The sequence below is a fragment of the Moschus berezovskii genome, chromosome 19 (assembly GCF_049115385.1).
Source record: "Moschus berezovskii isolate FMDL1 chromosome 19, NW_MosBer_1.0, whole genome shotgun sequence".
NCBI classification, from domain to species: domain Eukaryota; kingdom Metazoa; phylum Chordata; class Mammalia; order Artiodactyla; family Moschidae; genus Moschus; species Moschus berezovskii.
In genome coordinates, this window is record NC_142478.1 from 56,650,263 (window position 1) to 56,665,552 (window position 15,290).

Below are 15,290 nucleotides of genomic sequence, written 5' to 3' on the forward strand. Positions count from 1 at the left end.
TCAGGACCAGTCCCTTAATGCCCCTCAAATTCCCCTTAATTATGAATTCTGGAGTCACCTCTGCATGCAAGCTGGCTTTGGCTTCTGGGCTTTGAATTCTGGAGGGCAAAGATCGAAATCCCAGTGCAGGGTCCTGGAAAGAACGTCGTGCCCTGGCATCTGGGCCTGGCTCTGTGCCTCGCTGGCTAGTGGCCTTGGGCATGTCATTCCCCCTTTCTAGGCCTTGCAGCATCACCCTGTTCAATGAGGCTCTGGCTGGATTAGAGGTCTCCAGGCCTAGGAGCCTCCAGGATCAGCTCCCACCCCCAGGAAGGCCAGGAGGCCAGGGGCGGGGCCAGCTACATGTTAAATATTTCTGTTCCACACTCCGCTGGCCTCTAGTCCCAGTCTTCTCAGCAGGAAGTGTGACCGCGTTCAATCATGGTAAGAGCCTGTCTGGGGTGACAACCTAGAGGGGTGGGATGGGGTGGGAGGTGGGAGGTGAGAGGTGGGAGGGAGGCTCAAGAGGGAGTGGACATATGTACACTTATGGCTGATCCATGGCGATGTATGACAGAAACCAACACAAGATTGTAATTATCCTTTGATTAAAAATACATGAATTAAGAAAGAAAAGAAAAAAAAGCCTGCCTGGGGCCATGACAGCCTTATCTGATGGTAGGGATCTGTGGTGAGATTTCCATAAGCGTGTTGTGTCCGAGTCTGTGTCTTACTGATCTTTTCTTTCTCCCTAGACGACTTACAGCGACAAAGGAGAGAAGGTAAGCAGGAGGGGAAACGTGGGGTCAGGGCCCTGGGAGCCTGGGATGTCAGCAAAGAGCGGAAGAGGAATAGCTTCAGTGGGTACGTGACCTTCTGGACACAGGCTTAGGTTCATCTCTGCACTCCCCTGACCTCATCGCAACTGATTTCAACTCAACCTTGCCTTCCTAAGAAAAACTTTTACCTCTTTTTAAATTCCTGCCAATCGCTTAATCGTGCCTGGAAGTTCTTTCTAAGGTCTAATTTAAATCCTTGTTGCTGTAGCATAAGACTGTTCACCCTGTGAAACCTGGGTAGGCCTCCTCAGTGGGTGGGGCTTACCAGTCCTAAGCCCACAGGAACTCAGTTTCTACATAAGAACCCTCTTTCGAGGCTTGGCAAGGCTTCAGGGCAGAGAGGTGGGGTGAGGTGACTCGTCCTCACTTCTGGGATTGAGGGTGGCACAAGGGAGGGGGCTAGGGGGGCCTCTCTCCACTGTCACTTGTCTAGACCCACTTTCGGGGACTCAGTCTCGCCCCTTCTCTCCTTCTGCAGCCTGAACGGGGCCGATTCCTCCACTTTCACTCTGTGACCTTCTGGGTTGGCAATGCCAAACAGGTAGAAGCCGGGGTGAGGTGTTGGGATGGGGCAGAGGGCAGGCAAGGGGGCCTCCAGGACAGGGGCAGGCCTCTGGCTGGGTCTGTGATTGGCCCCTGGGAGGGAGGATCCTGGCCAGTGTTGGGAGTGTCCCAGGAAGGACAGTCACTCTTTGGATCCTAATTACACAATCTGGGTTGCAGACCCCAGCAGGGAACTTAAGGGACATCAGCATGGGCCAGGGAGCCAGGCTTTTTTCCCAGGAGAAACAGTACCTGGGGCAATGGGGCAGACACGCTGTGGGGGTGGGGGCCAGCGCCTCACCCCTCACAGGCCTGCCTGCAACTCTGTGATTCAGGCTGCGTCGTATTACTGCAGTAAGCTGGGCTTTGAGCCCCTAGCCTACAAGGGCTTGGAGACCGGTTCCCGGGAAGTGGTGAGCCATGTGGTCAAGCAAGGGCAGGTGAGTCTCCACTCCGGGCCCCTACTCCTCCAGAAGGTCCGTCTCTCCCCCTGCTGGTCTCTGAGCTCCCTGGTGACTCTGGCACCTCTGGGTGCAGCAGACCATGAGGCCCTTCCTCCAGGCAGCTGGGTGCTCTTCCAGGCTGCCTGGTGTGGTTAGCAGAGTCTGTGCTGAGGTCAGCCCCCATGGGCACCTTTGTACAATGTGCAAAGGTTTGGTTTTCGTTTGGTCTCCTTCTCAGCCTGGCCCAGTGCTGGTTTCATGGATGTTTGGGAAAAGTGGGCAAAGGCCTCCAGCATCAGAGCTGGAACTCTGAGCCATGTCCTGGTCTGTAGGTCCCTGGAGCTCTCCCCACAGGCAGGCCTGACCACCAGCTCATCCCGGGACTCCAGGCGGCTCTGGCATTGGGGAAGCCCCCATCCCTCAGGATCAGAGGGGAAACTAAGGCAGAGAAGGGGCAGGAACCCAGGATCAAGAGTCCTTGGGAATTCCCTGGCAGTCCAGTGATTAAGATTCTGTGCTTCCACTGCAGAGGGCATGGGTTGGAACCCTGGTCAGGGAACTAAGATCCCACATGCCGCATGGCATAGCCAAAAAAAAAAAAAAGAGTCCTGCCTGGCAGGGAGAAGGTGGTCCTAATGCCCACCAGGGGTATCTTGCTGGTGGGCAGGGAGAGGGGCTGGGGGTACACCTCCACAAGTTCACCTGACCCACCAGCCACATCCCCCGTCTCCTCTACATCTTAGATCGTGTTCGTCTTCTCCTCTGCCCTCAACCCCTGGAACAAAGGTGAGGGGGTCTTGCAGGGTTCAAGGTGCCAAGGAGTGGAGACATGGTATTGTGGGTGGGGGCCAGGGACACAGAGGTGGGTTAGGGTTGAGGCAGGGGGCCTGAGCCCAGAAGGAGATGGAGCCCAGAAGGCTGAGAGTACTGGGGAGGGGCTGTGACTCCAGCATCATCTGCCTCCCCCGCCGACCACAGAGATGGGCGATCACCTGGTGAAACACGGCGATGGAGTGAAGGACGTTGCGTTCGAGGTGGAGGATTGTGACTACATTGTGCAGGTGAGACCGCACCTGGGCTGGCGTGGAAACAAAGCAAGGAGCCTCAGCCTGTCTTCTGTCTACCACAGGGACCTCCCATCGGTCAGGGCTGGAGGGCACTGCCACACTGGAGTGACGTGCCCAGACGCTGGTTGACACATACCTGAGTTCCAGTGACACCTGCCCCTTAGTAGTCAAGCAATCTCTCTCCAGGCCTCAGTTTCTGCATCTGTTAAATGGGAATAACCGCCCATCTCACTGAGTTGTTACAAAGAGGAAACGAGATCATAATTATCAATTCATGAGCATGATTCTGTACCAAGCACTGTATTCAAGAGGCAATTTAGGGACTTCCCTGGTGGTCCAGTGGCTAAGATTCTGAGCTCCCAATGCAGGGAGCCTGGGTTTGATCCCTGGTCAAGGAACTAGCTCCCACGTGCCACAAGTAAGACCCAGTGCAGTCAAATAAATTAATTAATTATTTTTTTAAAAGAGGCAGTTTAGAGATTTAAAGTGTAGATTCCAGAGGCAGACTACTGCGTCTGAATCTTAATTGCTGTGTGACTTTAGGTGAATGACTTACTTTCTTTGTGTTTCAATGTCCTCATTTTTCGGTGAATGACTCCATTCATAAAAGAGACAATTATAGTGCCTTTCATGTAATGCTGCTGTGAGGATTTAAGAGGTTAATACTTACAACAATGCCTGACATGTGATAAGCATAGACATCCAGTAATGAGGTTTTGCTAAATAAATACACGAATCACGCATGTAAGGCAACTGGCAGAGGGTCTGACACATAGCAGGTGCTCAATAAGTGCCAGCATGGGGACTTCCCTGGTGGTCTAGGGGTTAAGAACCTGCCTTCCAATGCAGCAGACGTGGGTTCAATCCCTAGTCTGGGAACTCAGATCCCACATGTTATGGGGCAACCTACATGCTCCAGAGCCTGCCTATTACAAAGAAGATCCTGTATGTTGCAACTAAGACCCGATGCAGCCAAATAAATAAATGTTTTTAAAAATAAATAAATGCCAGCTGGTATTCGACTTATCCAACCACCCTTTTTCACTAATGAAGAAACTGAGGACTAGAGCGGGGGCAGGGCCACAGAGTGAGTGAGCACAGGACAGGCAGGATAGACCCCCGCCCTCACCTGGTTTGTCCCCCACACCCGGGCCTCAGTTCTCCAATCTGCCAAATGGGCATGAGGCATGAGTGTCAAGGGCAACAGCTAAAGTTGGTTGGAGTTCCTGCCTGGGGCTGGAAACACTGGAAGAGGCTGTGGTAGGACCACACAGAGGGGATCCAGCAGGGGCAGCCAAAGGGCTCCTTGAGGATCCAGCACTGACCTCCTCCCCACCCCGTCTCCTCTGCAGAAAGCCCGGGAACGAGGTGCCAAGATCGTGCGGGAGCCCTGGATAGAGCAAGATAAGCTTGGGAAGGTGAAGTTTGCTGTGCTACAGACGGTGAGTTAACTTCGGAGCCTCTGCCTTGCCTACACGCACAGAGATGCCAGGACCCTCCTTTCCCAGCCCCTGACTCCATTACACCATCCCATCCTTGTGCCTCAAAGCACAAACATTCTCCCTCGACCCTGATCTCCTGTATTCTTGGCTGGTGTGCAGAGGCTGAGGAGGGTTTCCAGTCACCCCTCTCTGGGCTTCCCTTCCTCCCCAGTCAGGCTGAGAGCATGGGACTGCAAGCGGCAGACAGGGGCTCCGAAGGAAGGAGATGGGTGGGTCTGGGGAAGGAGATGGGATGGAAGCCCCTCCCCACTCAAGCAGTGTGACTTTGGGCAAATCACTTCACCTCTCTGCGAGTCCATTTAAGTGAGCAAGGACCACCTGCGTGACTTGCCAAACACTACTTAACAGTTCTGGACCTGTTCCTTCAGCTGTGATCCCTCCCTCCAGTCATTTTAAGGATCAAATGAGATGATTCATACACAGCACTTAGAACAACAGCACTGGCATATCACAGATACCCAACAGAGCCTGTTTAGCGCCTGAGACCACCATTGGTCCTCCCTCTTCATGATTTATGTTTTTAATTTTTTTTTTTTGATGTGGAACATTTTTAAAGTCTTTATCGAATTTGTTACAATATTGCTTCTGTTTTATATTTTGGCTTTTGGCTGCAAGGTATAGGGGATCTTAGCTCCCCAACCAGGGCTCCAACCCACACCCTCTGCATTGGAAGGTGAATTCTTAATCACTGGACCACCAGGGAAGTCCCCCTCCTCAAGATAAACTTAAAGATTGTTAGAGTCTTCCCAGGTGGCGCTAGTGGTAAAGAATCTGCCTGTCAATGCAGGAGATGTAAGAAATGCAGGTTTGATACCTGGGTGGGGAAGATCCCCTGGAGGAAGGCATGGCAACCCACTCCAGTATTCTTGCCTGGAGAATCCCATGGACAGAAGAGTCTGGGAGGCTACAGTCCATAGGGTCGTGAAGAGTCGGACACAGGACACACACATGCAGAGGTTGTTAGAGTGATTGAAAGGATCCTTCCATATAATTAGATCCAATGCCCTCATCATTCTTCATGCAGACAACATATTTGTATCGAGCACCTATAATGAGCCAGGACAGTATCATGAGCAAGACGTCATCCCAACCCCCACAGAGCTTCTGGTCCTGTGGGGAGACTGTCAAATTCCCAAATGTCAAATTGCAGTTCATTTCGGAAAGGGGAAGTGATTTGCCCAAGATCACACTTGGAGTTAGGGCCAGGTCTGGGCTGGAACCCAGGGCTGTGTTGGTGCCATGCAATGTGGCCTGGGTTCAGTAGGGATGGGACCTCAGGCTGTTTGCCACCCACAGTATGGGGACACAACACACACCCTGGTGGAGAAGATGAACTATACTGGCCGGTTCCTGCCTGGATTCGAGGCACCAGCATTCATGGACCCCCAACTTTCCAAGCTGTGAGTGCCCCTTGGAACAGGGGAGGGTGGAAAGCAAGGCCCTCTCGTCCATGCAGGCTGGGCAGAGCATTTCAGGACCTGCTGGGGAAGCCCCTGAGGGTCCCCCAGAATTGGCTTGAAAAGGCAGCATAGAGGCGAAGAGCATAGGCTCTGGAACACAACTGCCTTAGTTCAAATCTCAGCTCTGTTACTTCCCAGCTATTTAACCTTGGCAAGTTACTTTTCTTTTTTCTTTGTTTGGCTGTGCTGGGTCTTCACTGCAGCACGTGGGCTTCTCTAGTTGTGGCTTGCAGGCTCCAGAGCACGCAGGCTCAGTAGTTGTGGCACACAGGCTTAGCTACCTGACTGCATGTGGGATCATAGTTCCCCAACAGGGATCGGCTCTTCATCCCTTTCATTGGCAGGTGAATTCTTAACCACTGTACTACCAGGAGTCCCAAAAAGTTATTTTTCTAAGCTTCAGTCTCTTTATCTGTAAAATGGGGCTAGTAATAGTATGTGAGTGGATGCAAATAAAGTGTCTATAGTAAGTGCTATGGAATAGTGAGCAGTTATTGTTATTGAGGGGTAAGGAGAAGGAGATTTAGGGAGTAGCTTTCTTCTCACCCACTGTGTCCTTCTCCAGGCCCAACTGCAGTCTCGAGATAATCGATCACATTGTGGGAAACCAGCCTGATCAAGAGATGGTGTCTGCCTCTGAATGGTGAGTTCCTGGCCCAAGCCCTTACCACACCTGTGACAGAACCACTCCCCAGTCTTATCAGGATATAGAGCACAAGGTGGGGGAGGTTAGCCTGAGGTCACCGGTTCATCTGTTCTCTGTAAAATTGTCACCATGGAGATCTGATGATTTAAGGCCCAAATTGACCTACCAATCCTCCCTCCAGGAAACCTTGGAGAATCAGCACTGGGGGTGTCACAGTTCAGGGAGGCTTGAGGGAAGGTTTGTTGTTGTTGCTCAGTCACCAACTTGTGTCCAACTCTTCGCAACCCCATGGACTGCAGCACACCAGGCTTCTCTGTCCCTCACTATCTCCCAAAGCTTGCACAATTTCATATCCAATGAATCGGTGATGCCATCCAAACATCTCATCCTTTGTTGCCCTCTTCTCCACCTGCCTTCAATCTTTCCCAGCATCAGCGTCTTTTCCAATAAGTCAGTGGAGGAAGGCTATCATTACCCAAAGAGCTAGTGGGTGCAAATCAGAAGCAAGTACCCCTTCTCAAAAACACCTCCAGGGACTTCCCTGGAGGTTCAGTGCTTAAGATTCCACGCTTCCACTGCACAAATGGGCACAGGTTTGACAGACAGGGAAATAAGGGGCTTCCCCAGTGGCTCAGCAGTAAAGAATCCACCTGTAAGGCAGGAGCTACAGGAGATGGGGGTTTGATCCCTGGGTCAGGAAGATCCCCTGAAGGAGGGATGGCAACTCACTTCAGTATTCTTGCCTGGGAAATCCCATGGACAGAGGAGCCTGGCGGGCTACAGTCCCTGGGGTCACAAAGAGTCAGACACAACTGAAGCAAGTGAGCACACACACACACGCAGAGAACTAACATCCCACTTGTGCACAAAGTAGCCTAAAAAATAAGAATTATTTTTAAAAATAAAAATTATTTAAAAATAATTTTCTAAAAATAAAAATAATTTATTTCAAAAAATAAAAATTATTTTTAAAAATAAATAAATGATGCTTTTAAAAAAAAAAGCTTCTCCATCTGTTGGTGTGTCGTCATGTATACAGATCTTGTTACCAGATGCTTTACTTCCACCCAAAGGAACACTATGATGTGTGTGATGTGAAAGGCAGTTCCCTTTTTGACGCCTGCTCAGGGAGCAAATTCTGGAAGATGGAGTAAGGGCAGAGGGCCAGTCCTAGGCCGGCACTCAGAGCCGGCGGGCCCTTCCGGCAACCCTGCAGGTACCTGAAGAACTTGCAGTTCCACCGTTTCTGGTCCGTGGATGACACGCAGGTACACACGGAGTACAGCTCTCTGCGGTCCATCGTGGTGGCCAATTATGAGGAATCCATCAAGATGCCCATTAATGAGCCAGCACCGGGCAAGAAGAAGTCCCAGATCCAGGTGGGTTCTGTTTCCCGCCCTGGGGACCTTGGCTGGGAAAGAGGGAAGTGGGGAAGAGGTGTGAGGGCTCTCGCAGCTGAGGCTCTCAGCTCGAGCCACTGACAATGGTTTCCTTGCTTCCCTCCTGCAGGAATATGTGGACTATAACGGGGGCGCTGGGGTCCAGCACATTGCTCTCAAGACCAAAGACATCATCACAGCAGTGAGAAGCCCATTCCTGGTCCTAATCCACCTCCCATTCAGCTCCAGAGCCAAACTCTGCAAACTGAGTCAGGGGCCAGGGGTGGGGGTGGCAAGTGGCAGTCCTGGGTCCCCTTCACCAGACAGCTGACGGAGTTCCCTTGCTCGTTCCGGCCACTCATGTGCAGGCACACTGCCACCCCCAGAGAGTTCTGTCTCTCTGCTACAGAAGAAGCAAGTGCCAGAGTAACAGGAAGCCTGGCTCTAGACCCGGTTCTACCTGGGACTTGCTGTGTGTCTCCAGGGATTCAACTTCCTCTCTGGGCTTCAGTTGTCTCAACTTGAAAATGAGGATATTAAGTCACAGGATCCAGTAGGTCCTTTCAGTCAAATTAAGTGTCCTGAGTCTACGACTCCAGCCTCTGGGGAGGTTGGGTGACCAAGTGGACAAGAGCCTGGCCTGTACCATTCAGTCCCAGCGTGACCAAGAATTCACTGCATGACCATGGCAACTTCTTTTCGTTCATTTTTTCATTTGCTCAATAGATACTTACTGAGGGAACTCCCTGGTGATCCAGTGGTTAAGACTCTATGCTGCCAACACAGGGGGCCTGGGTTCGATTCCCAGTTGGGGAACTAAGATCCCACACGCCCACGCCGTTTGGTGTGACATAAAGATTAAAAAGAAAAAAGGAATAGCTGGAGCGGAATGGACAAAGGAGAGAGGGGTCAGGAATGAGGTCAGAAGGTAGGAGTCAGGGCAAATGGTGAGAACTTTGAATTTGACTCTGAGACACCACGGTGGGGTAAGTAGAGGGGTGACATGATTTGACTAGTATTTTAATAAACCCCCTGGCTACTATGTTGAGAATAGATCATTAATCTTTCAAGGCCTCAGTTTTCTCAGCTATGAAATGGGGAGAATAATCATCCAAACGTCTCAGAAGATCACTGCATCAACGTAAAGAGACAGTACAGAGAAAGTGCTTGAGACAGGCACATGCCTGTGTGTGTGCTAAGTCGCTTTAGTCGTGTCCGACTCTGTGACCCATGGGCTTTAGCCCACCAGGCTCCTCTGTCCACAGGATTCTCCAGGCAAGAATACTGGAGTGGGTTGCTGTGCCCTCCTCCAGGGGATCTTCCCAATCCAGGAATCAAACCCAGGTCTCCTGCATCGCAGGTGGATTCCTTGTCACTGAGCCACCAGGGAAGCCAAGACAGGCACATAGTGAGGTTCCATAAGTGTTAGTGATTGCAGTTCTTCTCATGAGACTCACAAGGCCCAGAGGTGGAAGGGGATGAGGTCACATTGCATCGTAGCAGTTGATGCGGCTGGGAAAGGGACCCTGGCTCAGCACTTCTACCTAGCTTGTTGAGCATGGAGAAAGAAGGACTGACCTTGACCCTGCTCTGAGACAGATTCGCCACTTGAGAGAGAGAGGCGTGGAGTTTTTGGCTGTTCCATCCACATACTACAAACAACTGCGGGAGAAGCTCAAGTCGGCCAAGATCCGGGTGAAGGAGAATATTGATATCCTAGAGGTGAGGTTTAGAGCCTGATCCTGGGTCAGCCAAGGAGAACAAGCCCTGAGTTCCATCTTACCTCACAAATGTCTTCTAAACCTGGCATCAGGCTCTGCAATGTGGGGGAGAGGGAGGAGAGCAGACCAGGGCCCTGCCATCATGAACTTGCATTCTAGTGAGGAGACAGATGACAAACAAATAAATAAGTAATACAAACACCATTAGAGAGAGAGAGAGTTGGTGCTTAAACTGGCTATGACAGAGAGTGACCTTGGGCTACTATACCGGAGGCAGTCAGGGAAGGCCTCTCTGAGGAAGTGACATTTCAGTGAGATCTAATTCAATGGCCCCCAACCTTTTTGGCACCAGAGACTAGTTTCATGGAAGATAATCTTTCCACAGACGAGGGATGGGGGAGATGATTTGGGAATGATTCAAGCACATCATATTTTTTGTGCACTTTTTTCTATTATCATTATATCACCTCCATCTCAGATCATCAGGCATAGATCCCAGAGGTTGGGGAACCCTGATCTAGATGATGAGAGGCAGTTGGCTGCATGAAGGTCTAAAGAAGAGCAGTCCTGGCAGAGGAAATAGCAAGTGCAAAGGTCCTGAGGCAGCAGCAAGCTCTGAGTATCTAAGAACAGAAAGAGGGCCAGAGTGGACGAAGGGAAATGTTTGAGGAGTGGCCCAGGTCACAGAGGTAGGCAGGAGCCAATTCCTCTGGTAGGCTATTTAGGAGTCTGGAGTTTTTTCTTCTGTGGTCAGAAACCACTGAAGGTTTGGGTTTGGGTTTTGTTTTTTGTTTTTTTTTTTTGAGGTTTTCTTGGCTTTATTTTTAACAACTTTATTGATAAAGTCACAGAGCATGTCATTTTTTAAAAAAACATAGTTCAGTGGTTTTGGCCTATTCACTATATTATGCAACAATCATCAAAATCAATTTTGGAACATTTTCATCACTTTCAAAAAAGACCTCAGACTTCTTAGCCACCATCTCCCAATCTCTCCATCTACCTTCTCCTCACCCCAAGCCCTAGGCAATCACTGATTTGTGTCTCTACAGAGTTGCTTTTTTCTAAACATGTATATAAATAGAATCATATAACATGTAATCTTTTGTGACTGACTTCTTTCACTCAACATAAAGTTTTCAAGGTTCATCCATGGCACCTGTGTCAGTACTGTGTTCCTTTTTATAAAACTGAATAATATTCCATTGGATGAAGAGACCACATTTTGCTTATCCATTCATCCACTGACAGATATTTGTTTCTACTTTTTGGCTCTTAGGAATAATGTTGCTATGATCCTTTGGGTATGAGTTTTTGTGTGGACAAGTTTTAATTCTCTTGGGTAGATACCCAGGAGTCAAATTGCTGGGTCATATGGTAACTCGACTATTAACTTTTGGAAGAACTCTCAGACTGTTTTCCACAGCAGCTGTACCATTTTACATTCCCAGCAGCCACATAGGAGAATTCTAGTTTCCATTGGAGAATGGAAACAGGGGAATGAGATGATGTGATTTCTAAAAGATCTCTGCCTGCGTGGAAGATGGATTGTCAGGAGACAAAGCAGAAGCACTGGAGAGTGTGCAGGTGGTACTTGGGTGGTCCACACCAGCCTTAGGTGGCTGACACAGGGGCTGAAGTGGGAGGTGCTAAGAGGACAACTGGGGGATCTATTTGGAAGTGTCTGGAACTGCTGCAGAAAATGGTCTTTTCTTGGCTTTGGGGGTGCAGGAACCCCCATGGCCTTTCTAAGAATCCCCTGCCTCCTACCTAGGAGCTGAAGATCCTGGTGGACTACGACGAGAAAGGCTACCTCCTGCAGATTTTCACCAAACCCATGCAGGATCGGCCCACGCTCTTCCTGGAAGTCATTCAGCGCCACAATCACCAGGTACTACTAAGGACCGCCTGTCCTTGGCGTGTGGCTTTCTGGGCCCCGCAGCTCATGTCCTTTCTCCCGCCCCAGGGTTTTGGAGCCGGCAACTTCAACTCACTGTTCAAGGCCTTCGAGGAGGAGCAGGACCTGCGAGGCAACCTCACCGACATGGAGCCCAACGGGGTTGTGGCCGGCATGTAGGTGCCGCAGGCCCGCAGGAGCCACCGCGGCCCCGCCCACCTTCGGGAGCGGGGCGCACGGTGGACCACGCCCCCTCGCCCTGTGACTCGCCCACTCCACTGGAGCTGAAGTGAGCCCTCCTTAGCGACCACCCCCTTTTAGGCCCCACCCACCATCCGACTCCGGGACCCCGTCCCCACACACTCAAGGCTCCGCCCACTACCTACCACGCCCCCTCTTTGGGGCCTCTACCTTTCCTGCCCTCGGGTATAAAGCAAAGCAGAGTCCAAGGCAGTGTCCACGCGTTTGTGTCGGACTGGAGCAGTGACGTCCTTCGGCCGCCAGGGGGAGCTCAAGGCGGCAGCGCAGTAGGAGGCGTCCGCTTTACGAGTTCAGAGGCTGGGAAGCTTTGGAGGCGCCTGGTGCAACCCTGTGCTAAGTAGGACCAAGTAGGTTGGAGGGGAGTTATGGAACCAAAGGGTGAAGAGGGCTTACACTCTAAAGGAAAACACAGACAATATCTTTTTGTGGTAAATGTATTAAGAAAATAAAGCGAGCGATGAACTTGTGTAGAGGTAAGGGTCGGAGGGAAGGCCAATTTCGATCGAGGGAAGGGCTCTCTGGAAGATGATATTTGGGAGCAGCTATGGGAAAATCTGGGGAAAGAACATCCTAGGAGAAAGGTACAGCAAGGGTAAAGGCCCTAAGCTTCGACATCGCTTGACAGCATCCTGTCCGATGGCGTTATGATCTCTAAGGATGAACTGTCCTCAGATTTGCTGCCCTGAGCCCAAACTTCTGGACAGAGAGGTGTTAGCCAAAGGACTTGGGGGCATCATACTTGCTCAACCACGGAACGTGGTTCCTGATGTGAGAACCGGTAGAAGGGATCTGAGCCCTTCAGCTTCTGCCCTCTACCCTCAGTGATAAAGAATCCACCTGCTGATGCAAGAACCGAGGGTTTGATCCCTGGTCAGGAGGATCCCCTGGAGGAGGAAATGGCAACCCACTCCAGTATTCTTGCCAGGAAAATCCCATGGACAGAGAAACTTGGCCGGCTACAGTCCATGGGATCTCAAAGAGTCAGACACAACACAGCAACTGAGCACACACTCAGCAAGGCAGACCCAAGTGCCCCCAACCCCACTCCCAAATGCAGCCCCATTACCTCGAGCCCTGCTCCTAGTGTGGATTCCATTTGGAAAGAGGCTGGTTCATACTCAAGTGTGAATGAATGGCCCTTGCAAAATAATGATACAGTTGGGAAAGGAGCTACTGGTCCTAAAACACTTGGAAGGAAATTTTTCTTCCAAACCAGAGAAGAGGAGATGGGGGCAAATAGGATCTGTTCTGCTTCTGATGCTTGACAGCCCTCCCTGAGGAGGAGTCAGATCAAAACTATAAGCTGGTGTAAGAAAAAAAATTGGAGTTGGTATAATGAAGGAGTTGGGATGACATTTTTTTTGGGGGGGGGTCAGGTTATAGAAAATCGGGCTTCTAGGATTGTGAATTCAGAAATGAAAAGAACAGCAGTGAGAAACCTGAGGAACAATGGCAGGTCCCAGGCCCATGCTGCTGCTTTAAAAATAGCCTCCCCCTGTTTCCCCATGGTTTATGCAAAGAAGGAAAATTCTGTGACACAGGAGGTTGCCAACTGGTGGCTCATGGGCCAAAGCTGGCTCACAGATGTATTTTATTTCATCTGCCTGGTTTCAACAAATTCAAGTCAACATTTCAGGAGATCGGGATATTTCACATACAAATTTGAGGGTTCTGGTTCTACTTGGAGCAACTGGGCAGTTTTTTTGTGTGTGTGGCTGTACTGGGTCTTTGTCACTTTGTGAGGGTTTTCTCTGGTTGCAGCAAGCAGTAGGTGGGCTTCTCATTTCGGTGGCTTCTCTTGTTGCGGAGCACAGGCTATAGGTGTGCTTGGGCTTCAGTAGTTGCAGCATTTGGACTCAGTAATGTGGTGCACGAGCTTAATTGCTCTGAGGCAGGTAGAATCTTCTTGAACCAGGGATGGAACCCATGTGCCCTGCATTGGCAGGCAGATTTTTTTTTTTCTTTAAATACAGTAGTATTTATCCATTTTTTAAAAATCCAGTTGAGTTGAAGTTTTAAAACTTTTTATTTTGTATTGGGGTAAGGCCAATTAACAAATAATGTGATAGTTTCAGGTGGGTAGGCAGATTCTTATCCATTGCGCCATCAGTGAAGTTGAGTCAGGCAGTTATGAACTTGTGTTCTTATGCAGCAACAATCAGCTGGTGCAAAGCAGTTGTTGCCTCTTTAGATGGGGTATGAGCAGAGCAGACCCACAGGAGCTGAGCATAGACTAGGGGAGCCTGACTACCTGGGTTCACCTACATCAGCTGCTTGCTAGCTGTGTTACCTTGGGCAAGCTACTTGGTCCCTCAGTTTCCCTCACTTGTTAAATGGGGATAATAATACCTCCTAGCACTTGCACTACTGTGAGTTTAATGTCAAAGATGTTTCAAACTGTAGCTGGCACCAGCATCAGTGCTATGTGATTGCTCATGTCATTTAGAGAGAGGTCTGGGTGAGGGGCTCTCGCCCGAGTCTACCTGGCACTCCCTTTCCCTCTAGCACAGCCCCATGTGCCCTGTGCATGCAGATGTATGAGGCTGAGCCTCTGTTTTTGGCCCCCACAGCAGATCAAGAGAGGACTCTGCCTGTGGGACTAAGGGGCAGAGGTAGGGGTGGATGAGTTTGAAGAATACGGTAGAAGGAGAACCATCAGCCTTGAGAGCTGAGGGAAAAGAAATCTAGGATGTCCAGCCTTTGAGCTTAGGTAACCAGTGGCAGCAGTGGTGGGTGGGTGGAAGCATGGAACAGAAGTGCCATTGATCAAGGTGGAAAATACAGCAGCAGGTTGGAGAGGGAACATGAAGGAAACTGAGATTTGGAAGTGTCTTTTTTTGAGCCTTGAACTGGACGCCCTGGCATGTTCCTGTGCTGCCCTGCCAGGCCTTACAGCATCTGCCTCCCCCATGAGGTATCTTTCAGACCTCATTTCCTTGCCTCACCCTTCCTGTCACTTAGCTGCAGCTATACAAGCCTCCTTGCTGGTCCTCAAACGTACCAGGCAGGCTTCTGCCGCAGGACCTTTGCACTCACTGTTCCTTCTGCCTCAAACACCTTTCCCCGAGATCTCCACAGGGCTGACTCCCTTATCTCCTTTGTGCTTTGTTCACATGTCAGGAAAGTGGGTTTCCCTGACCATCCAATTTAAAATTTCATCTCCTTCCCCGTCACCCCCTTCTCATAGCTATTTTTTCTTTATCATAACATTTATTCTTTTTATAAGGAAGTTGTTTCGGGGGGTAGGCTTGGGAAGATCCCCTGGAGAAGGGAAAGGCTACCCACTCCAGTATTCTGGCCTGGAGAATTCCATGGACCATGGGGTCACGAAGAGTTGGACAAGAGCGAGTGACTTTCATGCTGGGTGTGTGTTTGAGCACATGGACTCTTAGCTGTAACATGCAAACGTTGGTTCCCTGGGCCAGGGATCAAACCCCAACCCCCAGCCCAGTAAGCACCCACTCCTTGTGAGCATGGTATGCCCCCTACAGAAGGAAAGGAGGAGAGGTAGAGAGGAGAGCAAGAGAGACGGCGTATCTGTAAGAAAAGTCAG

The 15,290-nt window shown here is 50.4% G+C and overlaps 1 protein-coding gene across 1 annotated transcript; it reads left to right on the forward strand.

Annotated features, from left to right (window-relative positions):
• The first annotated feature begins 386 nt into the window (after positions 1-386).
• On the forward strand, positions 387-12,051 carry HPD (4-hydroxyphenylpyruvate dioxygenase). The gene is made up of 14 exons (XM_055405335.2): positions 387-423; positions 735-761; positions 1,297-1,359; positions 1,697-1,801; positions 2,548-2,590; positions 2,783-2,865; positions 4,224-4,313; positions 5,670-5,773; positions 6,399-6,476; positions 7,696-7,858; positions 7,989-8,060; positions 9,458-9,580; positions 11,354-11,470; positions 11,546-12,051. The coding sequence occupies exons 1-14, from the start codon at positions 421-423 to the stop codon at positions 11,654-11,656; spliced, it is 1,182 nt and encodes a 393-aa protein (XP_055261310.1). The 5' UTR covers positions 387-420; the 3' UTR covers positions 11,657-12,051.
• The last annotated feature ends 3,239 nt before the right edge of the window (positions 12,052-15,290 follow it).

What these genes read in the sequence shown, in the direction of transcription:
- HPD (XM_055405335.2), top strand. An exon ending in AGTTTGCTGTGCTACAGACG is followed by an intron (nt 4,314 to 5,669) that starts GTGAGTTAACTT and finishes TGCCACCCACAG; the next exon opens with TATGGGGACACAACACACAC. An exon ending in CCAAAGACATCATCACAGCA is followed by an intron (nt 8,061 to 9,457) that starts GTGAGAAGCCCA and finishes GCTCTGAGACAG; the next exon opens with ATTCGCCACTTGAGAGAGAG.